Here is a 26,039-nt window from a genome sequence, read left to right as displayed (position 1 = left end):
TGTTCATACATTTTCTATAACAGCAGCTCTGACACTGAGACAAATCGCAGTGTGCCGACACTGGAGACTCCTTCCAGTCTACTCACAGAAAAACCTAACCATATCAACAGTCAGTACGATTTCTGCAACGGGCAAGAGTTTGTGTTTCTGGTTTCTTGAAAACATGACAAGGTGTGTGTTTTTTTTGCCTTACTAACTTCAGGAGAAAGAAAACGAGAGGCTGGTGAGGGTGTGACTGTTTCTAGCTGTTAAGTGTCATGACTTAAGTGACATGGACATTTTACAACATTACCCTTAACTATAAATGGCTAAAAAGTACAACATGGTGTTCTTTAATAAATAAAAAATGTTAGCGTTGGCAAATCGCTTTGGTATAAGAGGAATAAAACGCTCCATGATGTGCTGTTATAGGAAAATAATCAACACACCACCCCATTTTCTATACAGCACTACCCCAAGTATTTCATCATATTATGACTTAAAGAACTAAGTGTTATACTTGAGATACTGTTTAGAGGCAGTACACGTATTAAGGAAAACAATGATAATGCAACTTAATAGTGTACTACTAACCCATGTACACTATATGCCCAAAAGTATGTGGACACCTGACCATCACACCCATATGTGGTTCTTCCCCAAACTGTTGCCACAAAGTTGGAAGAACACAATTGTATAGAATGTGTTTGTATGCTGCAGAATTACAATTTCCCTTCACTGGAACTAAGAGACTCAAACCTGTTCCAGCATGACAATGCCCCTGTGCACAAAGCGAGCTCCATGAAGCTACATGGTGTACCAAAGCTGGAGTGGAAGAACTCAATGTCTTGCACAGAGCCCTGACCTCAACCCCACTGAACACCTTTGAGATGAACTGGAGCACCGACTGCACCCCAGACCTCCTCGCCAACATCAGCGCCTGATCTCACTAATGCTCTTGTAGCTGAATGAACACAAATCCCCACAGCCACGCTCCAACATCTAGTGGAAAGCCTTCCCAGAAGAGTGCAGGCTGTTATGGCAGCACCACTATGAATATCCATGGTTTTGGAATGAATGGGATATTCAAGAAGCACATAGGAGTGTGATGGTCAGGTGTCCACATACTTTTGGCTATATAGTCAGAATTTATTGGGAAAAAAAACCCTCCTTTTTTTTTTTTTTTTTTTTTTTTTTACAGTTTTGTATCCAAAAATCTAACACAGATCTAGACTGAGCCGTTTTAGCAGCATCAAGTCCAAGCCTACGAAGCTACCATTGCGAGCTTAAAGCATCATAACAGCCGTGATTAAACCAACAATAAAAAAAATTTCCATGATCTTGAAGCAACTGGGAGCAGAGAAACAAGTGATGCACGGCCAAGCGCTCTGCCTCATAAAACTCTGGAGCTGATCAGCGCACAGGAAAGCAGAGAGTGCTTCTTGGCAAACGGCTATAACGGGTAGTGGAAAGTGGACTACAGCCACATTACATTTATAACAGTCCTGCCATGCAGAGTGTGTGTGTGTGTGTGTGTGTGTGTGTGTGTGTGTGTGTAGTCATCAAATGGCTGTGTTTGTCTTTCAGTATGCATCACAGTGATTTTCCTATGTTTTTCACAGTGAGGGTGGTTGTGTGTTCATGGGTGGGTGTCTGTTGTAGCTGTTGATGTTTTGGGGTCTTTTGTTGGTCTGCTGATGGACATTTATTAATGAAGTCCAGCTCTCACACTCTCACACACACACACACACACACACACACACACACACACACACACACACACACACAATTAAGCTGGGGAATACAGGGAACGAAAATGCTCTTAAACTTGAGCTACACACACACTGGAGCCAAACTAAACACCAGAACAGGAAAAGCAGGGCAAAAACACAATCACTAAAGGAACAAAACACACACACACACACACACAGAGAGAAAAGGAAAGTTGAGCCTAAAGTTCGAAAAAAACAAACAAAAAAAAAAAAACACTTAGCATAGCAAAATATTTCCATTTATTAATGAGTGCCAGCAAATGTTTGCTTTTCCTAATTCGAGTAAGAGAACCTTGCTACACTTTCCTCTAATGGGTTTCTATAAAAGAGGCTGTAATGTGTGTAATATACAGCATGAAAACCTGAAAATCTTACTGAAACCCAAAAGGCATCTTTTCTGCAACGAGCCTGAAATCTGCCACATCGCAGACTGTGTCATGAGCTAACCGCTAGCAGCACTAATCCAAGGCTGGAATGTGTAATTAGGGCACTTGGCCCCTTGCGTCGCAGCCATCAGAGCAGTTGCTAAGGCAAATACGGCGTTGCCATCATTGCTGCACACTTCCCAATAATCGACACGTCGTTGCCGTCTTGCTAATACACCTTGGCAGTGGATGGCCGGCTCCTCGGCCAGAGACAATGAGTGATGGAAAAAGGTCAATGCTGGAAAAATAGGATGGTCAATCAAATTCAAGAACACGTTGCTTCTCCCCTCCACACACATTACAACCGTCCATATGCTCGACTTAAGAAAGACAGAATGAGGGCATACGATCAACACTCGACGCCTGCTAGCATGCTACGCTCTCATCTCAGGGCTGGTTTCTTCATTCTGAATGAAGTCATGGCAAATCTGGCTAGCAAAGACGAGGAAAATAATTCACATAGTAACACAGACATACCCAAAAACAAACAAACTCGGCGTTAAAGAGCTACAAAATCTGTGCAACATACAAATCCCATAAGTATATGGAAGAATGCAGCTGCAGGGTTCCGGTTTTACAAAGGATGTCGATGTTCAACTTTCAGAAGTTCCTTAAAGCAGAAATTTAAAAAAATAATAATAATAATAAAAAAATTATTACAGTTATAATCTAGTCATTGAGGAATTGAGGAAGAACTGTATTTGTGCTTACCTTGCTGTTGTGTACCAACACACACAACAATGAGCATCATTTAGCAACCTTTCACTAAAGTTGTGTGTAAATATTTTCAGAAAAAAAAACAAACAAAATAAAAATAACACAAGTTTCAGGAACGCTGATTTACTTCATACTCATGTGCGTATGCTGAAAAATGCAAATCAGCTGTCAATCACCGACAGCAATCACAACTTTTAGTCATGCCCACAAATCTCCATAAAAGGCAAAGCTCACAGAGCTGCAAATGATAAAACGATGAATAAATGGTGAAAGAGCACCTTCCAAGCACGGCATTTTCCAATAATGCAGCGCAGCCACTGCAGTGTGTCTGCTACCATATGCGAGTGTGATTTTTTTTTTTCCTCTCCCCTTTTCATTTTATCTTCTTTCTCTCTTTGTGGTCATTTTCATATCAAGAAAGCACAATATTACACATGTAGCAAAGCTAAAAAACCTAACAATAACAAACCTAAGCAAAAAAAAATAAAAAAATAAAAAGTATAAATGGCAAATGACACATATGTTCCCTTTGGTTTGGCTTCTTCGGAAAAAATTCCTCTTATAAATAAATATGATGTTGCACATTAAATAGCTCTCATCGTGCTCAGGTGACGCTGTTGATGAATGGCTGAATTATGCATCTTGAATTTCCGACAAATAAAATTTGACAAACATCATTGTAAGTCATTATTAGTGACGGGAACATTGTGAGCTGAAATCTTATCCGTGTGTGTACACCACTCAGCAGATAAACATGTTGATTTTCCTTGTGCGTGGTGTGAGTATATGTATGGACGTCTGTTTTACTAGTTCCTGGTGCTGCTCTTTTCGACGAGGGCTCTGGATCGATGCAGATAAGGCCATCTGTGAAACTGGACAGTGGCCAGTTAACTAACACACACACACACACACACACCTGATGATGCGCTGGGCAGCGTACTGGTGGAGGCAGCGGAATTGGGCAGACATGTTGGCCAGAGCTGCTAAGCAGTTTGTGTGCAGGTACTTATCCTGAAAAGAAATAACAAGAAGAACACAAACGATCAGAATTTGTGCTCACACTCAGGATTAAATTATTTTCATACAGCTAAGAAAAATATCACGATTTACAGTTGTATGTCTATCAGACAAAGAAGGCCATAATTCTTGCTGAAATTGCTTAAAACCCATCTTATGCTTTTCTTCTTCCATCCCGAATGCACGTTCGTAGACTCGAACTGAAATTCAGCATGAAAAAACTAAAACTGTGCTCTATGTAGAATTCAAGTACCAAAAATTTAACTTATGAGCTTTATATTCATAAAAATCAGTACACTCAAACGTAGTGCAACCGACAACCTGAATGTTGGATGTTCAATGGCTTCAATGTGCTTTTCCTGCTTTTTTTCAGCCTTTTTCTTTGTTTTTATTCTATTCCCATCATTCCGTATTGTCTGGAATAGAAGTAGTTGAGGTAGTGTGTGGAGGAGTCTTACCCTGGTGCGGGTCATGTTGAACTGGATGGTGCGAATCACCACGAGGATTAACAGACTGCCCAGAGAAATCTCTGTTAAAGCCCGCTCTGTGTACCAGCTTATGTTCTTCAGCATCTGACACACACACACACACACACACACACACACAAAGAGAAAGAGAGAAGCAAAGATCTCATTTAATCATTGCTGGTCAGAATTCTTTACAGAAAAAAAATAAACACGGAAACATAAAAGTACAAATATATAAAGCATGAATGGTATGAATGAGAGGGAAAGAGAGGAAAGGTGAAGTGGTAGACAAAGAGAAGGTGAAAGAGAGACTCACTGGGTGCTTCTGAATCATCTGATAGCCACCATACACAATGACACACATTAACAAAGATACACACGACACATTTTTAAAGGTTAAAGAGTCACCAGGTTGAATTGGTGCCAATATTTTGAAACAGCAGCAAAGATTTAAAAAAAACATCCTGTGAGGATGCATTTATTTAGCATATTTGGAAGGAGTCTCCAGTGACAGCGCTTTGTAATGGTCACTGAGTTTTCTGACAAGTCTTCGTGACGGAGGAGTTTTACACTTTGCTGTTTCTCTGCTGTGTTTTTTGTCTTATTAACTTGAAGAGAGAGAAAAAAAAAGAGAGGCTAGTGATGGAATAACATTTATAGCTGCTATAACATAAGTGATAACTGGAACCAACCTGTTTCACAGACATTCCACAACATTAAATGTAACTGTAAATGGATAAAATGTATGGTGTTTCATTCTTTAACAAGCAAAAAAATGAAATCTTGTTGGCAAACTGGTGTGGTAGAAGAGGAATAAAACTTATGTGGATGTGCTGTTGTAGGAAAATAATCAACATCTTTTCCTCTAACTTTAGAGTGCTGTTTGTTGGTGAATTGACTGAAGTGTAAAATATGAGAAAGTTTTGACCCATAATTTATTTTTTGCATGTTGTTCATACTGTTCAGCAATTTTGAATCCTAAACCTTAGTTCAGTCTTTCTATACAATCTATCTTGCTCTTAAAAAAAAAAAGTTATTAAATGGTGGATGAATGCACCAGAAAGTCTGATTCCCTTCACTGGAATTTCAAATGAAGCTGTGGACAAAAACATCCTGTGTGTTGCTTTACAGATGTATGAGGTCAAAAGCTCACGGCAAATGGCAGAAAAATTCACCTGTATCGATCTGCTCATATAACATACAGCCTACATGGAAAAGATTTGGGGAAAAAATCATAATCATCATGAATTTTTTAATAATCTGTTTTTTTTTTTTAATAAAACTCTGATTTAAAATAAACCATACAGCTGTGCTGACTGCCTAGAGACCACGATATGTGTGCATGTACACAAGATATACAGTAGCCTACATCTTTTTAAAACTGACTAATTGGTGTTGTTTAGATACGGGATGCATTCTTTGCACTATATTTTTGACTAATTGGTGGGTTGAATGATGAATTGGTCTCAGGAAAGCGCCACACATCTGCGTGCTGCGTTCATACATCCTGAAGAAACGAGGCAAACCGGTGTGGGGTGGTTATACACAAATTATTGCACCCTAAACATCACAGACGCTATGATGAATTACACACAATACCTGAAACACTCCTTACAGCCCAGGAAGTCGGGGCAGGAAATGCTTTCAAAAGGTATTGTTACATGGGTAGGGCGTCAATGGCGACGGCGGGAGTGATTCAGACTAACTATTAATTAAAACGCTATAACAATGGCGTAATGTCATAAGGGTGCAGCTTGCGTGAATCTGACCAGCTTACTCTGTGTTTAGGTCAAGAACGCATCTCTGTGCTTTGTGAGGTGGAAGAGCAAACAGATGGGACAGTTAAACCTGCGTGTGTGTGTGTGTGTGTGTGTGTGTGTGTGTGTGTGTGTGTGCGTGCATGTACTAACCACTTCATGTATGGAGCGGTTGAATGTGTCGTCCTCGGTGAGGATGAGGAGGATGATGAGGGCCATGTAAACATGGTGGGAGTTTCTCTCCTCAACATGATAGAGGATCTCCAGAATTGGCATCACCTGGTGAGGAGAGAAAGAAAGACTGAATACATGTAATATGTCGGGAATAAAAACACTCAGGGGTGTGCTTTTACAGGAAAATAATCAGCGATATGAAGTGGAGTTACTGTCACCACCCTGAAGTTGATTATAGAGTGTTTTATTCCTCTTACACCACAGCAATTTTTATGTATTAATGAATGACACGTCATGAAGACACGCCTTTTTATCCGTTTATAGTCATATTTAATGTTATGGAACGTCCACAAAACAAGTTCACTTACTTTATAACAGCTATAAGGATTTGTTCATGCACTTTCTCTTGCAGTTAAGACAAAAATTCCAGCTTGTTATCAAGAAAATGCAAAACACAAAAGACTGTCCTGTGTCTGAAAGTCACATCTTTACCTCTGACTGTTACAAAGCGCTGACACTGGAGACTCCTTCCATAAATGTGAAATAAACATCTCCTTACAGAAAACTTCACGACCTCGACAATTTCCGGGATGTTACATTTATCTTTGTTGTTATTATGCACACTATACTGTATTGTGTTACTACAGAAACAAACATATTAGAATGAGTGTGTTATTATAAACCTGCTGCTGTTATAGAAAATTAAATCAACACCTTCTGATCAATCAGAATTGAGAATGCGACAGCACTCTGGTATAAGAGCATCCAGCGCATGTTAGTTTGGGTGCTCACCAGATTCTCCATGTCGGTTCTGGACAGCATGTAGGTCTTCATGTTGGGGTTCTGGTGCAGCAGCGTGTAGAGCAGAAGCGTCACCTGGTCCGACCTCTGCTGCTCACACAGCGCCGTGTACAGGCTGTTAAAGTTGATCTGAAATGTGTGCGGCTGCGGAGAGGGAATAGACGACGTATCTGCAACACACAAACACACACACACACTGAATGCATGCATGCATGCAAAAAAAAAAAAAAAAAGTAGACACATTTGCTACTGGTAAAAATTAAGTTTGAGAAATCTTCAAAAAAGTTGTGACAACAAATATTAAAGTTATTTATGCACGTATGGAGTTGATGCCATTTCCAAACATAGCGCTGAGAGGCTGTGTATAATCACTACTTTCAGTAAATAACAACTTCGTTAATGGCATTTTTGTCCTTCTCTCAGAAACAAATAATCAGCCCATTGCTGATGCTCCACAGGGCACTGAGCATTAAGCTAATGTGCAGGCTTTGTCATTATCTGCTGCGCATTAGGGGGAAAACAGGACAGTAAATAAACTCAGGCCATGTTCAGGACATCTGATCGAGTATCTGTGCTGCTATCTGAGATGGAGGAGATGGAGAACCTTGTGTGTTTTTGAAGCAGGTGATCGCTTGTCTGTAAGGGTTCGGCCAGTCGGGGCCGTCTGTCAGATTGGCCAGGACGAGCAGTAATAACAGGCTCTGATTGGACAGCGGTAATGGGTTGTGTTCCTGCTCCGCCCCAGGTTTGCTGCCGGCTCCTCCCAACGTAAATACGCTCCATAATCCACCTGAACAAGCAGAGAGAGAGAGAGAGAGAGAGAGAGAGAGACAGACAGACAGACAGACAGACATCAAATGAGACATAGAGAGGGAGAGATAAAGACACACAGGTAGACAGAGAGAGAGAGAGAAAGGGAAACAGAGACACAAAGACAGAGAAAGACAAAGAAACAGATTGAGAATGAAATGAGAGAGCGCAGGGAGAAAGAGAAAGATACCACAGAGAGAGAGAGAGAGAGAGCGAGAGAGAGAGCGAGAGAGAGAGAGAGAGCGAGAGAGACAAAGTGCCAGACAGAAAGAAAAACAGAGACAAAGAGAGACAGGTGAAGATAGAGAGAAAGTCAGAAAGGGAGTCACAGAGAATCAGATTGAGAAAGAGAAATGGGCAGAGACAAAGAAAGAGAGAGAGAAAGAGAGAGAGATATGAAAGTTTAATAAAAGATTCTGTATGTTCAGCATGCTTTTAGCTGGAGTAAGAGTTATAGGACTCCCATCGGATTCATTTTTCCCCCTAACACTTTATTAAAGGCCACAGAACATTTCATTCATGTCCCCTGCACATCTAAGAAATGATCATTTCCCCAACTGCACCCATTTCCCAGAGACAGAAAATGAAAGGACACAGACACACCTTCACTTCTGCACAGTAATCATACGGCATAATGGAAAGCGTTGCTACAGGGCACTTGATGTTTCTGGGAAAAGACCGTCATGCTGGAAGCATCGCAACACAAATTCCAGGACTTGCTTTGTTTTAATACGGGATTCCGGCTCCTGAGATCCGTCTCTGATGTCACTGGCCTCAGGGTTTTCCTCTAAAAAGCCCTGGGATGAAGGTCACTGTCAGGGTGATGGAAGCCCAAACTGTGACTCAAGAACCTCAGCACATTTATTTATTTATTTATTTTGTTATTTATTTATTAACTGACAGTGACTAACAGCCATCTCCTATATTTTGCACATAGGTCTGCTTTTCAGAAAGAGTGGGTCTATCCAAGGAAGCCAATTAATAATTTAGAACATACCCGAATACGAGACACAAAGCATGCATTTATAATTTAGAATTCTATACATAAATCATTTTTGCTTTGAACTAACTGTAATATGTACATCTGTTTGGGTTTTTACAGAACATCTGCTACTGCAACAGTTACAGTAACATGATGGGAAGGTAGATGTTCAAGTGACACACACACACACAGAGGCAAAGAGAGATACAGAGAGAGACAAAGACAGACATACAGAGACACACACAAAGATACACGGAGACACACAGAGAGACACACACAGACACACAAACACAGGGACAGACACAATGATATACAGAGAAAGACACTCAAACACAGAGACAGACACAGAGAGAAACACTGACAGACACAAAGAGAAATATACAGACACAAGAGACTCACAGGCATAGTGAGAGAGAGACACACAGACAGAGTGAAACACACACACACACACACACACACACACACACATATGCATCACCTTCCAGCTAGTTGGAAAAATGATTCAAAGCCACACATCTCATTTATGAAATCTGCTGCAGAGAAAGAAGAGCTGTAGTGCGCACTTCTCTCTTTAATACAGGCCTCAGTGTATCTTTATCCCCATCTAGAGGACACAGCACTCGCTAATTAGCATGCTGGGGTTGGAGCTGCTCTGAAGTCAGTGTCACACTCTCTCGAACCCTGTCTTGTACATTTAGCCAGCTGGAGGTCATGTGGTCATGAGTGACATGGAGTAATCAATCAGACACCAGAAACACACTGGCTCCAAACACCATCAATCTACTAGCTGGCCTTGGAGCATGGATCATTCATAGCATGTTGTGTGAAGCTTTAGGTGTGTGTTTTAGACAGAAAGCACAGCAAGACCGTGTGTGTGTGTGTGTGTGTGTGTGTGTGTGTGTGTGTGTGTGAGCAGCATGCTGACTTTGTTCACGGACTGCCTGACTATAAAGAATTTATTTCCCATGGTTATGTACAGCCCAATATAAAACTAAGCACTTTTGTGTGTGTGTGTGTGTGTGTGTGTGGCATAGCTGGGATGTCTGTCTCCACTGCTAATGACTTGTGGTTAGACATGATGGCCCCACTGGTCGGAGCCAAACCTGAGCAAAAAGATTAGCAAACAAACCCCATAAAAACATCAACAGGAAAAAAAACCTGAAGTGACCGTTTGCTGCCATTTCCTGCTGACTCTGAGGTTTTAGGCTGCAAAAAAAAAAAAAAGCCTGACATCCTATGATTAATTCTAATCGGAGCTGTGAGCGCCACAAACGGGGTCCTAAATCTGGAATCCAAGATGTAATGTCTCTTTCCAATTAAAAAAAAAAAAGTCACTATTAGAAATATAGCCTAAGTAATGAGCATGTACAGTAAAAGGAGCCATTTTGGATTTAAGGTGTGGGGAAGATGGTGGATTTTTACACATGCTGTGCACTACATACATAAAATAACATGTTGTGACATCTTAAATAGTGAGCATATATGGTAAACAGAAGCAACGTGAGATTTAGGAAGATTTTTAAGTTTTAAAAAAAAAAAAAAAAAAAAAGGAAAAATCTAGCAACATATTAAATACAGGAGAATATTACTGCTGGTAAAGAAAAAATTAATTTGTGATAACATTTGTTTTTGTCTCCGTGTGATTCACTTTGTATAAGAAAGCAACTAGTTTCCCTTCTGTCCTTTGTCTGTGATACGAACACAGTGTAGCTCTACTTCTAACGTTCATTCAAATATACGAATGCTACATCTTCAATGTTATTGAAATTAGAATTGAAGCTTCGAATCGGACAGCTGTAGTGAAAAGCAGAAAAGGAAAATAAACAGCAGTCTGTTTTCTGAAGCTCTGTCCAATCAGTTCCCAGCGTCTCTGGTCCAACAGCATGAACAATGCAATGTGAAAATACAGAGAGATCGTAAAGGAAGTGGCTGAAGTGGCGGTGATATCGGAAGGCGATATCAGTGAAACGCTGGCTCCGTTGTTCCGCTGGCGACGTGATGGAGGTCATGACGAGGTCACGCTGTATCAGAAGTAGGAGACGAGGTCACGTACATCATGACTGTTTATGCAGTGATCAAGTGCATATTGTTCTGAGACAAATTAAAGGAGAAACCAATATAAAGTGAACAGAATATCTTTGATGCACTGTAGCATCGATTCAACAATGATGATGATGATGATGATGATGGAGAGCGGTCTTACAAATATATATATATTAGACTGAGATCTGGTGAGTGTGAACGCCATAGTGTATAATTTTCATCATTTACATCCTCATCAAACCATTCAGTGAGCCCTCATGCCTTGTCGATGGGGGCGGAGTCATCCTGATAGAGACTATGCCCATCCGGATAGAAATGTTTCCTCATAGCATAAAGATGATCAGGCAGAAGATCTCCAGTGACGTTTCCTTCTCAGGAGACAAGCGAATTCAAATCACGCTGAAGCAAGCAAAGAAATAAATGCCCTCTATAGCGCAATAGAGCCACCGCCTTTTCCTTTAATTTGTCACACGTCTGTATGCCAACGGATTGAGAAATAACCTGTCTCGTGTTCATTCATGCATTCACGCACACACACACCAAAACACGGCTCCAGCTTACCTCACTGCTGTTTGTTCTGTCTGGACAGCTTCCCTTCCCCTGACACACACACACACACACACACACACAATAACACAATCTGTGTGCTGCACTGACCACTCACACCATTACACAAACAATTTATTACGTAAAGAAAGAATATCATTAAATGGTACAGTGAGCATCACAGCGCACACTCACTCTAACTTAACTTTAGAATAAATCTGAAAATCTGGGTGTGAAGAAATGTACACTAAAAGGACAAAAAACTGGATTCGCCTCCTCTCACACACACACACACACACACACACACACACACACACACACACACACACACACACACACACACACGATGGCTGCCCATTTACGATCGTGTATAAGACCTTGATTGGTGTTGATGAAAACAGGGCAGAATAACATTTATACTCAAAATACGTTTCCATCCCGCAGCCTGTGACTTTCTCAGCGGTGACATCAGCATGTGTGTGACACGGACTATAAACTCCTGTAGAAGCGAAACACACAGGAGGAACAGTGTTGGTGTTTTAAGTGATGGGTGACGTGTTATCCCAGATGCTCCGTTTCTCCAGCCATCAATCACATGATGCTCGAGACGCTCTCGCGCATGTAAACGTGTCCGTGTGGAGCTACGTGTTTACTCGGGCTAGGTGGTGGAACCTCGCTCGGCTTTATTTACGAGCTGCAAATAAATGACGTCGTGGCGGCCTCCAGGAGCTCGGACACACACCGACTACAAATATTCACCAGGGCATTCCAGGTCTCTCTCTCCAAGCCAGAACCTATCCACACACACACACACACACACACACACACACACACACACACACTTTCACCTCAGTGACCCTGCAGTCTGGACAAACACAGACAGATAATGACATTATAGTTCTGCTTAACATCTATGATAAAGTCTCTCACTCTCTCTCTCTCACACACACACACACACACACACACACACACACACACACACTAAACCTTATCGTATCCAGACATGGACTTTTTCCTCCATCTTCCTAGGACATCCACCCACCCACCCACACACACATATTCTCTATCACTTTTCCTCCATGTGTATGTATTCCTATCTCCATGTCTCTCTCCTTGAAACACACACACACACACACACACACACACACACACACACACACACGCTGACCTCAGTGACCTGGTGGCTGTAGCTGGTGCCTGAGCTGTAGATTATTGATAGAGTCAGTCTGGACCTCATTGATTCACCTCAGCACTGAGGGCAGGCAGGTCTGCTCCGCTCCGAGAGTCCAACACAGCACAGAACAATTCTTATTCTGAGAAGTGACTACAAGTTCGCACTGCACGGAAACGTCTAAAATGATAATCATGGTAATATTTTGGCAAACACTGAAAGTACAGTACGGGTCATTACAGTAAGGGAGAGTGATATGACAAAAATATCATATCACAATACTTAAAGATGTTTCGACGGTGCACGATAAGCATCACGATGTGTAGGTTTGCTAACTAACTGCCAGCAAAAAACCTGAGAGTTCACTGATAATTTAATTTTGCAGACATTACAGTAACTCTCACAAGGAGGTAATTAGATAAATAAAAACAAAGACCAGTATAAAAAAAAAAATCACCTCTATCAAATCAGCTGTGTCCAGTCTGAGATAGTTTTTCTTAAATTATAAAAGATCATGATACCCACGGTATCTCACAAAAGTGTATGGAGACATAATTTATCACAGGATCAATATTATTGCCCAGCCTTACATTACAATGCAGTTATTCCACGAATTATTCCAAGAAATGAAAAGAAAAGGAAACAGTCGTTCATTACACGTTATAAATTACATTATTTCTTCAAATATCTAACGTTTTGGCACGCTAAGGCTAATCATTTTATAGAAAAGAATACAGAATAGGTGTTCTTAGGAGAAAAAAAAACAACATTAAGGTGAGAAATTCTACAGTGAAAAACAGTCACTCAGAACAACACTGAAATACTTAGAAGTCACAATAAAACACACGATTCATCTCTGCTTAGGATTCATTTTGGGCCTCAGCAGAATCACAGATCTTGTCTTAGTGATCTGGTGATTAGCTTGCGTGATCACATTCAGCTGGTTTGTACGTGCTTTTAACTACATGTACACGTACACAAGCGTGTATCCTGATTTATTCACGCAAAAAATAAACCACGTGTGCTTGTGGTGTGAGAGCAACGTAAATAATGATGGCAATACAGCACTTTATGATGCGACAAACTAATGTCCCAAATTTCATACTTCTGTACTACTGTAGACTGTTTCTGAGGATTATCACTAACTAGTTCCCTTACAATTATGGTTTGAATAAAAAATAAATAAATAAATAAATAAACCAAAAAAAAAAAAAAAAAAAAAACAACAGCTGTGTGTGCCAATCCTCTGAATCATGTAAATTAGTAATTACTTTTAAATGTAACATCAAAGTTTCGTTCTGAGACGCAGCCCATGACTAATCACCACAACACTGGAAAATTTTAAAGATAAACTAACAGACAAGTGAGAAATGTGTCCCAGAACAGCACAGATGTAAACCTCTGCTTCCTATATACTCACACAAGAGATTGTTCATGTAAGTATGAATTTCTGCATCAAACAGAATTGCTGACATCTTGAGAGCATTTGAAAAGGAAACGCAAAGACAAACAAGGCACTGTACTCTAGAAAGAATGTCTACAGATCTGAAATCAATACCTCAGTGGGTGAATGGGGGACAGAGGAATTGACCAGGAAGAGCAAACGGCTCCATTGACCAGCCGAGCGCTGACCCCATACGAGCGAGGTATAGATTAGTCACGGTCATCGAAGACTCGTGCTTCAGAGCAGTTTGCAAGTCGAGCATGTGACAAATCATTAGCAAGGCAGGACGCTGTGCGCTTAATGTGAGCTTAAAAACCCCAGTTCTGTAAACAATGTGGCTGTTTATGTAAATTATTTAGCTGAATCGAGAAATAGAAGTGTTTTGCTGACTTTCATAGAAATGTCATTGCATTTATCCTCTCGGGTCTCATGCTGCAATCCATTGTACACGGAACTCGGAAAAACCCAGCTTCCGACATGGAAAAGTGCAATGTAACACTCAGTCAATTCCATTTAACTCGTGTGCAACATGATATCATCCTATCATCATGCCTCACTACTGCCGATCGACAATAGTATTGCTCGTGGCTTTGAGGAAAGAAAAGAAGGGGGAAGGGGGCGTGGCCAGACGAACATAACGCATGTTGTGTACGCAATTTCATTAAATCAGAAAACAATCCTGGACGCTGGTTATCAGTGGGCTGTAGCTGCTAGATTTTTTTTAATCACCCGTTACCAAGGTCAGGAACGCTGTCAAAACTAAAGTCGGGTCTGTAAATAGAGCTAACGATCTTAAAGCCGTGCAGGCACCACGTTTTCCCAAAAGACAGTTAAATAGTCTGAAATGATAGCCGTCGCGATAGTTGGAATCTAGTCAGGGAGTCAGTGATGCTAGTCAAAAGTGGTCACGTGAAACGCCAGTGAGAAAAACATAACCACAACTTTACTATTTATAGCTATGAACTAATAACTAATGATTAATTAAGCATTAAAAGCTTGTCATCATTCAGTCATGTTAGTCACTTAAGTAAGGAATTTTATGTAGCTGCAACTGCTAACATGAAAAAAGCTGAATGCAGCCATATTCATCACATTTTGATGTTTTAGGTTCTCCTAAAAAAGTGGCGTAAGAAAGTTTTACGGTGAGTGAATTTGAAACAGTCCTTGCTGTTTATTTCCTAAGAAGCAAGATTTTTCCTTACAAGAACAGTGCGCATGAAGGACAGTAGGGCACTTAGTCATGCATTGCCATCTGCCAGAGGAAAAAAAAAAAAAATACAGGTGTACATCAGCACCTTCTGTCTGGTTTCTTAAAAGAAAAATCCTCCTGGATGACGTCCATATTAATCTTTATAATTAACGTGCGCGTCCAAGATTTTATTTTGTAATGAAGTTCCGAGTGTGTTAGTTTCAAATTCGCTCATCAGGCTTCTTTTTTGTCAGTTTGGTTAGTGGTTTAAACAGAATGCTAATGGTGGTGCAGTGGCATTTAGCCCTCGTATCATACCTACCTAAAGAGCGTGATGCGGCGGCGCTTTAGTTTATCCAGTTTTCTCACCTCCTCATATGTACACTCTGTTTCTAAATCGGAAAGTCAACTTCAGCATGTTATAAAGAAGAGAATTTTTCTGTCAAACTGTCTCACTTGTGAGACACACACTCCATAACCTCCACGGTTCTTTATCTCATCACCCGTGACCTTCCTCCAGCTCCACAACCTCCTTGTTCCTCGCCCTCATGCAGACTGACAGGACAGTGATGGAGTCGGCACTAATCCGGAGGACAGACGCCGAGTCAGCCTCGAGACAGCAGTGCAGTGGGTCAGCACACACGCCAGCGCACATCTGGAGCTCGGAGAGATATGAGGAGTGATTCATTACAAGAATGTGTAATGAATACGGTTCTCTTTAACTCTGAACACAGAAAAACAAGCCTGCATGCTCTTCATCCATTCTGAGGTGTTAGAGGTGTATCACACTTGTCTTATACCCGTCACACATCATGAACGAGTCCTCTTTACACACCTTTATACAATACACAGCACTTCTATATTATAATGCTGCACTGTGGGTCTGGAGGCTGCAGAAAATTGACCTTTACAACCAAGCAACCAGTGTATGTTTTTAAATTTCCAGACTTAAAATTATCACAAATATAATTTGTTAATATTATATACATATAAACAAAAAACAATATTGCAAAGCAAAGGATCGCAGTACTTTTTTCATTTCAGGTTTTTGTTATATTTTTCTGGCCCAGAAATAAGCTCCGCCCCAGCTGGAATACTGCTCGGCTCTGCCCCTTTTTTCCTTAAAAGGCAACTAACAAGGCATATACAGTTCCAACCAATAACGAATACGCAATCTTAGAATAATTTATTCCACAGCACTGTTGAAGTCTCAGATCTAATTGGTCAGAAGATGTTGATTAACTTTGCATAACAGCAGCTCTGAACGCAGTTCCAGCTGCAAGGCAACTCGGAGGTTTATACTAACGTGCCTGTTATCGTTTCTATAGTAACAAATTGGATGTTGGACATTTAAAGTAATGTAAGGCTAATAATAAACTTGCTGACTTGATGTTATTTACTAAACACAAACGGATAATTCTTGATATGGAGGAGTTTTCTGTAAGGAAATGTTTACTTTGCATCTACGGAAGGAGTCTCCAGTGCCAGAGCTTTGTAACAGTCAGAGTAAGTTTTTCATCAGTGGAAAGTCTTCAGGAAGGAGGTCTTTCCAGTTTCTCGGTAACATGACAAGCTTATCGTTAACTTCATGAGAAAGTGTGGGAAAGATTATAGCTTCTATAGCATAAGGAATTATAGGAACTAACTTGTTTCACGAACGTTCCACAATGTTAAAGGTTAAGTATAAACGGATAAAAAGTATGATGTGCCATTCTTTAATAAATACAAACTCGTAATCATTGGCAAATTGTTGTGATTTAAGAGGAATAAACCACTTCCGGACGTCCTTCGGTGTGATTATTTCCTTTAACAGCACAACCCCAAGTGTCTTATTCCGTATATACAACAATTGTCGCAAAGCCTGACGATGCCACGGCGCTCCAAGAAAGCATAATTGTACTTTAAGCATTAACGCAACACTCATATCAACATTAAGGGTGCTTCAGCCTGATTTCCACTGATACTGAGAAGTCCTTAGAGCCGTAATATAACAGTCAGGACCTAATGCGTACGGATGGAAAGACAGTAAAATAAAATCGACTCGACTTTTTCAGGATTGCCGTTTTGATTTACGTCCCAAAAATTTATCTTCCAAAGCATAAAAGACGACGTTTCTCCACTCAGGAAAATGAGACAATGATTTAATTTGCATCTCACCCTACAAAAGCTACACATCAAACCACTAAGGTACGAGAGCAGTATGGATAACAAACCAACACAGCGATTTTAGTATCTCGGAAATGACAAGAAGCCCTAAGCGGGAACACATTCAGGCAACGAGCCTCATTCCTGGAGTTACAGGATACACGGTTCCACCGTGGCCAAATCTGGAACGGGGAATTCTCACAGGCACTCGCCGAGCCAAAAGCTCCCAGCATCGGAAACAGGATCGGCTCTGGCATTTGGAGTGGGAATTCCGCTTGGCAAGTGGTTTGGGATGGAGGACAGGAATAGGGAAAGCATGCGCTGGGAGAAGGCTCAATTCTCCATTTAGCTCGTCTGCTTTGCCTGTCAGACAATAAGAGCGTGTTGTCTGGAATCCACAGAACAGGCTGACTCACTTGCCCACACACACACACACACACACACACACACACACACACACACATACACACATACACACACACACACACTCCACACCTGTGAGTCAGAGATGTTAATAATCTCATTAGCTGTCTGTCTGCACCATTTTGAGGTGTTATAGGACACAACTGAAACATCTGCTTTTTTTATTTTTCTAAGAAAACAGAGACAAGAAATGCAAAAAATAAAAATACAAAACTTGCCGGGAACTCAGGGCATGGCCTCATGACATAGCTTATGGTTTGGTATGAGTAATATTTCACAAGGCTGAATCATGCTTATTAACCGTCGTGTTCTCTTTTGAGTTGTCCTAGCTTATGCAGTTTTCTAACTGTATCTCACATTTAAGGATGTATTTATTTTTCTTTTCTGGAAAAGTTCTAGAAAACATTATCATGTGCTACTTTGGTCAAAACATGCTGGTCAGCAAGCAGCTAAGCTATTTAAATCAACCAGCTTTGACTTTCTTAGCGTACACATGTACATTTTAATATCTTGTGTGTGAAGTCACCGAGCTGTCATCCTGCTTTCAGTTCATATCCAAGTCCAGGGACTGGAAACTAAGAGTCGACCCCAAAGCTTCGGAGTCGAATCCACACACCAAAAATGAATCGAAAATGATTTGCATTATTTTATTTTATTTTTTCATTTACGTGGAGCATTTGTCATACGAGTCTCCGTTGTTACTATGGAAATGATAACATATTAAAATAAAATAAACATCCAAAACTACCGTCAGAGCTGCTGTTATAGAAACTGAATCAACACCTTTCGACCAATCAGATTCGTAAAACAGATTAACAGCTCTTTTTTTTTTTTTTTTTTTTTTTAAACGTTTGAGAGATATTTCTTGGAACCAGACTTGAGGAATGAGAGACAGCGCCAGCAAAAGAGAGAGAGAGAGAGAGAGAGAGAGAGAGCGAGAGAGAGAGAGAGAGAGAGAGAGAGAGAGAGAGAGAGAGAGAGAGAGAGAGAGAGGGGTGGGGGTTTAGAACAAACTTCATTCCTTCTTCCTGAAGGAAGGATTAAAGATCATATGTCCTTTCTTTCATTCTACACCGGCACAAATATTACGGACAGACACTGTAATACAAAGCATCTCTTCTTCGTGTGTGTGTGTGTGTGTGTGTGTGTGCGCGCGCGTGTGTGTGTGTGTGGGGCTGGTGTTAGGAGTATTGGATGCACGTTTCTGACAGTATACTGTAAGTTCACACGGCGTGGGAAGCTTCAGCAGAGCTGACAGATCATCTGACGTGTCCCTCTCATGAACCCAGCCTGCCACTGGGAGAGAAAATACACTGGATGTGAAAACATGATGGAGTGATAACGAAGGCGGAGGACAGACGTCTGGATCCAAATAAGACTCCACATACTGGTTAAAGAATGACTTGTGTGAAAGTCGGTGCAAGTCCCTATTTTTGAGTTTTGATTAATGAAAGTGAGTCCAAAGTCAAGTTTCCAGCTGAGGTACTTTTTTTTTTTTTTTTTTTTTTTAAATTATTAAATAAAGGTTTAGTGCTTAAAAGTGTTTGCTGATGGAAACTGCATTTATGTCATTTTAACAAAATATTGACTTTTTCCAGTTTGACTTGAATGGGCTTTAAATAACAATTTAAAAAAATTTTAAAAAGTAAAAAAAGTGCTGATGTAAACTGTATTTGTCATGTTTACAAAATACTGACAAAATATTTGTTCCAGTTGCTTAAAAATTGCTTCATTTTTTTTTTATGGAAATGCCATTAATGTTACTGTTTTACAAAATACTGACTTTGTCAGTTTCACGTAAAAACTACTTTTTGGACAAAAAAACTGAAAGATTGCAGATGGAAACGATGTCATTTCATTTTACAAATTATCGACAACACTTTCAACTTTTGTTTATTTTGATTTAAAAAATTGCTTAAAAAAGCCTAGCAGAAAAAAATGTTTGCTGATGGAAATAAGATTTATGTCAAAAAAAAAAAAAAAAAAAAAATCTTACATCACACACAACCTAAAAAGCATCACAATAAATAAAAGTGTGAAGAAAAACCTCAATCACACAATGTTCATCTTACCCTGAGTGTCTACAGTTCACTACTACACTAATGAAACCTATTAGCTTAGCAAACTGTATGTCTGAATCTCTCTCTCTCGCTCTCTCACACACACACACACACACACACACACACACACACACACACTACCTGCACACCCATCATCAATTTATTTTACATTACAGCTCCAGTAGCACCAAACAGTAGCCTTTTCCATTTAATATGTGTATGAATGTGTGTGTGTGTGTGTGTGTGTGTGTGTGTGCACGCATTACTCCCACACTCCCACCATCTCCTGGCTACTGAACAGCTCCCTTGAGATAGGAGTGCGAGTGCGAGTGTGTGTGTGCATTACTCCCACGCTCCCACTGTCTCCTGGCTACTGAACAGCTCCCTCGAGATAGGAGTGCGAGTGTGTGTCAGCGCACGCGTGCGTGTGTGTGTGTGTGTGTTACTCACTGGCCACCCCCGAGGCCAGGCCGTACAGCAGACCTCCTCCGTCTGCCTGTGGCTGGAAGATGTGTGCTGCAGGTGGAGGACATTTCTCCTGCCGGACGAAGTTATACAGCAGAGTCTTCACCAAGCGACTCGTCAGAGACAGACTACAGAGAGAAGAAAGACAAAACAACAGCTAGGATTATTTTACAAGCCTCTGAAACACACTCGGAGTTACACTAACAGTAGCAGTGTAAATCTCGGGCTTCCATACGATACGGTTTCAATTCATAAGGCAACGATTCGATATTTGACGATACCACTGATATGATACATATGATCTGTTCAAAATGTGACCAACTTGGTTCAGAATCTTGGGTAGGACTAGAGTTAATTCACAAATGATGACATAGAGAAGGACTATTTTAAAAGTATCACTTAGATAAAGATACATGAAAATAACATACCTCTCACACAGGTACAACAATCGAGTGTGTATTTCTGTCTCTAAAGCACAGCGTTCTACGCTGAATGTGTTAATTCACAGAGAATTATTCATGCTGAGAGATGCATGCTATAGTCTTCTGGGGAAAGTGTGCTTCTATACACGGAAGGTGTTGATTAATTCTTCATAACAGCTCCTCTGACAGGTAAAGGCAAATCACAGGTTTATATTAACGCACTCTTTCTAATATACATGTTATCATTCCTAGAGTAACAACCTACACAATGACTTAAATGGATTGAAAGAATGTGTGTTAGTTTATTTTTCGGACGGAGTCTCCAGTATCAAAGGTAAAGTTGTTATCAGACTTCAGACCTTTGTGCTTGGTGGAAAGTTTGGTGAGGAAATGACTGTTTATAGCTGCTATAATGCAAGTGCTAACAGGAACTAACTTGTTTCATGGACATGAATGTAACTATAAATGGATAAAAAGTATGACCTCATTTTTCAGTTAAAAAATGTATAATCATTGGCAAACTGCTGTGCTATGGGACCAAATGAGAGAAAGCATGAGTCTGGGAAGATCATCTCCGAGCCACTGAACGTACAGCGCAGCTCTGTTCGAGTCCATCATAAAGAAGTGAAACATGCGCAGAACTAACGTCACTATCCCGGTCATGCCGTCTTTCTTAACTTAATCAGTGAACTTGAAAACTTAATGAGTGTTAGAGCAGCTAGTGTGATTCATCCGTCACTCTGAACGATCTGCAGAACTCCGAGGCTGCCATTTAAGATGAACTTCATGCCTCGATAATCTTCAAGGACTTCATGGAAGAGTGGAAAAAGAGGAAAAAAATGAAAGAATTAGGAAAATATTGGTCCAAAGATGAGACAGAAAACTCTAATTCTGCAGATAGCACCACCGTACTAGTGGTGGTAGAAACATGTTATGTGGAACATCTAGGGAGGTCAACAGTGATATCCTGGTCAACATCCTGGACATCTCGGACAAATTCTTTCATTAGGACAACAACCACAAGTTCAATATCTGACCAACTTTAATCCCATCGAACATTTACGGCAAAACTGACGTCAATTCAGTTTTATTTTACGAAAGTGTGAATAATCGTACGTGTTTTTAAAACGTGTATGTGTTAATAAGTGCGTGCTTGGGTTAACAAGTGTGACAGGGTTAACAGGCTTTCCCATGTGCCCTGGCTCCCCGCCAAGCAATAACGCAACATGGAAAACAAAGCGAGTAGAAAAACAAAGTCAAACCGGCACAGACCATTACACCACTTCAAAACACGAGAGTCACGCTGACTACACAGCTCTCACAGTTACACAACGCACAAACCAAAGCCAAGCTGCTAGGTCTCAGTGTTCTCGCTCTAATATCTCCTGTCCTCTCCTGCCCCGAGTCTTACGTTAAACCCAATCGTACCCTGTTGCAGGCCACCGGAGTAGAACTGGCTCGCTGGAGACAAGAGCTCGGATCTTGGCAGGTTGCTTTTCTCCGAACGTGGGAACGATTCTGAGAAAGCAGTGTCTATCCTGATCCGGGCTGGAAAAGACGGCTGCTGAGGGAAAGCTCTGGTGCACAAACTGATATGGTGCCAGTGGTTCGAGTTTCACCTCCTTAAATAAAAAGGTCGGTGTAGCAGGATTGGACACACTGGCTGGTTAGAAAATCGAAAGACGAAAAGTCTTACCTAAGAGGCAGTATTAGAATTACATTATAATGACAGAATGATAGGATTAAAGCTGAGATTTGATTTGATCTACCTGATATGAAACGTGCCAAACTGATCGTCTTAAGTAACCCGAACAGCTGAAGAGCTGAAGCGAATAACTAACAATGTCACCTTTGGACACTCTAGTAAAATGTCACGTTCTGAGTGAGGCTGAAGCGCGTGATTGCTGTAATGCAGTACCACTGATGCCCCGGTACTGCACCCAAAACCAAGCCAAGCAAAGTACCCCAGCCAAATAACTCCAGCTCCACTTTGCTGACTGAGCTCTGGGAGGTGAACTTCAAGGCCACTATGATGATGCTAATGAGACCCGTGGATGAACTTAAGGAGTGGAACAGCTGCTGAATTAATGAAGCCACTAATTTCCATTCTGAACGGCAGGATGCTGTCAATGGCCGTCTGCCTCCGACAGTAAGGAGGCATAGGAAATGAGACTGTATGGTTTTGACGTTATGCGCCACAAAGGCCACGGCAAGGTTATCCATGTGAAAGTAAACTTGCTGAACACAAGCTAGACGCACTGGACGAGATCACGATGGCTCAGCTTTTATATGTTGGTTTTATTAGGTCTGGTTTTATTAGCTACAGCAAAAGTTCGGGTTTAACAGACTGAATTCTCGATTCTGATTGGTCAGAAGGTGTTGATTCATTTTCTTTAACAGCAGCTCTGACAATAGTTCTGGCTGCGAGGTTTATATTAATGCACTCGTTCTAATATGCAATTGTTTCTACAGTGGCTTATACAGTGACTTGTATAAAAAACACGTCACAGACAGGTTAAAAACTGTTGGTACGTTGAAGAGACGTTTATTTAGCATTTTCGGAAGGAGTCTCCGGTGTCAGTGCTTTCTAACCATCGTAGGTAAACCTCTTTAAGTGTTTTGACACAGAACCCTGTATGGTTTCTCTGCAACATGATGAGATTCATTGATTTGTCTTCTTAACATCAAAAAAGTGAGGCTGGTGAGGGAATGAATGTTTACAGCTGCTATAATGTAAGTGATAAGAAGAGCTCCTTGTACGGACATTCCATAACATTAAACGTAGCTATAAAGTGATTTTTTTTAAAAAAAAAGAACGATGTGATATTCTTTGATAAATGAAGCATGGTGTTGGGAGCATTTGTCAAATTTCTGTGGTGTAAGAGGAAGAAAACAAACCAGGACATTATTTTATTGGAAAATGATCAACTTTAGTGTGATAACTCTTCACACCACACTGTCATTGATTATTTTCCTATAACGGCACACCCCTAAGTGTTTTATTCCTCATTCAAGCACCCAAATTCCTAAAAAAAAAATGACCGGGACTTCGTATGCTACTCAGACATGATTCAGTCCCAATTGGTAAAAAGTGTTCCACAAGCTGGGCTAATATTTCCTAAGGTACATTTATTTTGCAATACCAAAATTCAGTCCACACACTCACCATCGCCCCCTGGTGAGGCACCGATAGATATGCCCCTCCCTCAGAATGTCCTTGTGGAACAGCTGATAGGACAACAGGACCAGCAGGGTGGTCACTGCCTCGAACAGGATGTTGTAAGTGATGTCTCTGAAACAGCAGGAAGAAGAAGATGAAGAAGGGGAAAAAAGAAGGAATAAGTCTGAAAACTCTGCAGGATGCTACACATCATCATAAACACAGAGCGCACATTCCATTAAAACAGCGCTCTGAGCTACAATACAGTTCCGAGTTAATTAGTTACGAGTCTATTACAGTAAAGCATTGCTGATAAATGAAGTGCAGAGGAGCAACACCTTTTAGACAAATCGGAAAATGTGGTGTTAATGTGCGCTAATGTGAGCTAGTGAGCAGAGTTCATTCACATTACTCATGTTGAGCATAATTCATATGCAGTCATTGAGTCATTGAGGCCTGTAGCTTATTGTACTCGTGATGAAGCGAACTCTCTGACCCCTGCAACACTCAAAGCTCTTGCTCATTGTTCACTGTTTCCTTCCCTAGCTGCTCCAGCTTCACTTCCACTTGGCACAAACACCTTTTACTTTCTCACACACACACACACACACACACACACACACACACACACACACACACAGGACTGCTGCTATTGTTGGCAACTTACACAGTTGCCAGTTTACACCAACTCAGTGATCACATACAGTACATTATGCAATCAATAAACACTTGGGAGTATGCAGTTATAGGAAAATAATCAAAGACAAAATGCTGAGATGACACTGAGTCACTGTTACCACCATGAAGTCGATTATTTTCCTATAACAGCATTTCCTGTAGTGTTTATTTCTCTTGAACCACAAGCAACGTGCCAACGTTTATTAAACAATGACACACCATACTTTTTATCTGTTTATAGTTACATTTAATGTGTTCAGCATCCATGAAACAAGATAGTTCTCATTACAGCTTATGTTATAGCAGCTATACAGAGTCGTTCCCTCTATGCTTTTCTCATGAAGTTCATCAAAACCAAAGAAGCACACCTTATCGTGTTACTGAGAAATCATGAAGCGTAAATTCCTGTCCTGTCTTTTCCCTGCACAGCTTTTCCTCTGACTGTTAAAGACTTCTTCAATAAACGCTAAATAATGATCTCCTCGCAGAAAACTTCACCATATCAACAATTACACATGGTTTTAACTAAAAACATGAAATATCTAAAAGGAAAGCTGCACAAAGATCACTAACAACAGAGCAAGCTTCATACTGAACTCTTTACCAATTAACATGTTTTTGTGGAAATTTTTGGGGAAATTGAATACAGATTCGTTTCATTGATTCAGGATTTGGTTTAGATTTTTCTGAACCAAAAATTAGCTCCGCCTCAAACGAGAAGAATTGTGCTATCTTCCTCAAACAAAAAAAAAAAAACGACTCAGAGAGGCAGCAGGGCTAGGTGAAAAGTAGGGGGCTTGTTAAAGCATCTTCTTTATATTGCTTCATGTCACAAGAAGCAGAGCTCTAAAAAAATGACAAACGTTAAATTTCAAGTTTAACACACAATGAGAAATGCTCTCAGGTCTCATAATTATTTAGCAGGCAGTAAGTGAACTCAATTGAGTCGTTAGTTCCAATTCATTTTTAATCACAGACGCATCAAATATCTTCCAGCATTTTCTGGCACTGCTAAGCCAAAAACCGCTGTGTAATTTCACATTAATCCTGCCTGCTTATTGGCACGAGCGTTCATTTAATTACTTTAATTGGCAGTTAGCACCGAGTTTAAGGAGTCAAATTAACCACTTAATGATTTTGTGGGACTCATTTAATTATGATCGAGTCAGCAGTAACGTCCTCGCGAGGGCCTGCTGACACATATGGCTTCACATTTATAGTGTAAACTATTTACACTGAATGAACAGTTAATGTAACTTCGAGGGCCAGGTTTTTCCAAACACAGACTGAGAGAGTCTTTAATGAAATGAACAAACTCATGAGTGTGGCTTAGTCCAAGAGAAAAACTGAAGACACAGCGAGATCATTAAAAGCCTAAGAGCTGCATTCAGT

At 40.6% G+C, this 26,039-nt stretch overlaps 1 protein-coding gene across 2 annotated transcripts in view; it reads right to left on the bottom strand.

The window, feature by feature from the left end:
* The window catches only part of dym (dymeclin), an 81,315-nt gene that overhangs the window by 41,500 nt on the left and 13,776 nt on the right, over positions 1-26,039 (bottom strand). For both annotated transcript variants that reach the window (XM_053240010.1, XM_026928957.3), the window contains exons 7-13: positions 23,976-24,101; positions 20,373-20,515; positions 7,714-7,899; positions 7,101-7,279; positions 6,288-6,413; positions 4,369-4,482; positions 3,810-3,904 (exon numbers count right to left, since the gene is read on the bottom strand). In XM_053240010.1, the coding sequence (XP_053095985.1) occupies positions 3,810-3,904; positions 4,369-4,482; positions 6,288-6,413; positions 7,101-7,279; positions 7,714-7,899; positions 20,373-20,515; positions 23,976-24,101 (969 nt within the window). The remainder of the gene's footprint in view (positions 1-3,809; positions 3,905-4,368; positions 4,483-6,287; positions 6,414-7,100; positions 7,280-7,713; positions 7,900-20,372; positions 20,516-23,975; positions 24,102-26,039) is intronic.

The sequence above is a fragment of the Pangasianodon hypophthalmus genome, chromosome 15 (assembly GCF_027358585.1).
Source record: "Pangasianodon hypophthalmus isolate fPanHyp1 chromosome 15, fPanHyp1.pri, whole genome shotgun sequence".
NCBI lineage: Eukaryota > Metazoa > Chordata > Actinopteri > Siluriformes > Pangasiidae > Pangasianodon > Pangasianodon hypophthalmus.
This window is presented reverse-complemented; position numbering and strand designations above follow the sequence as displayed.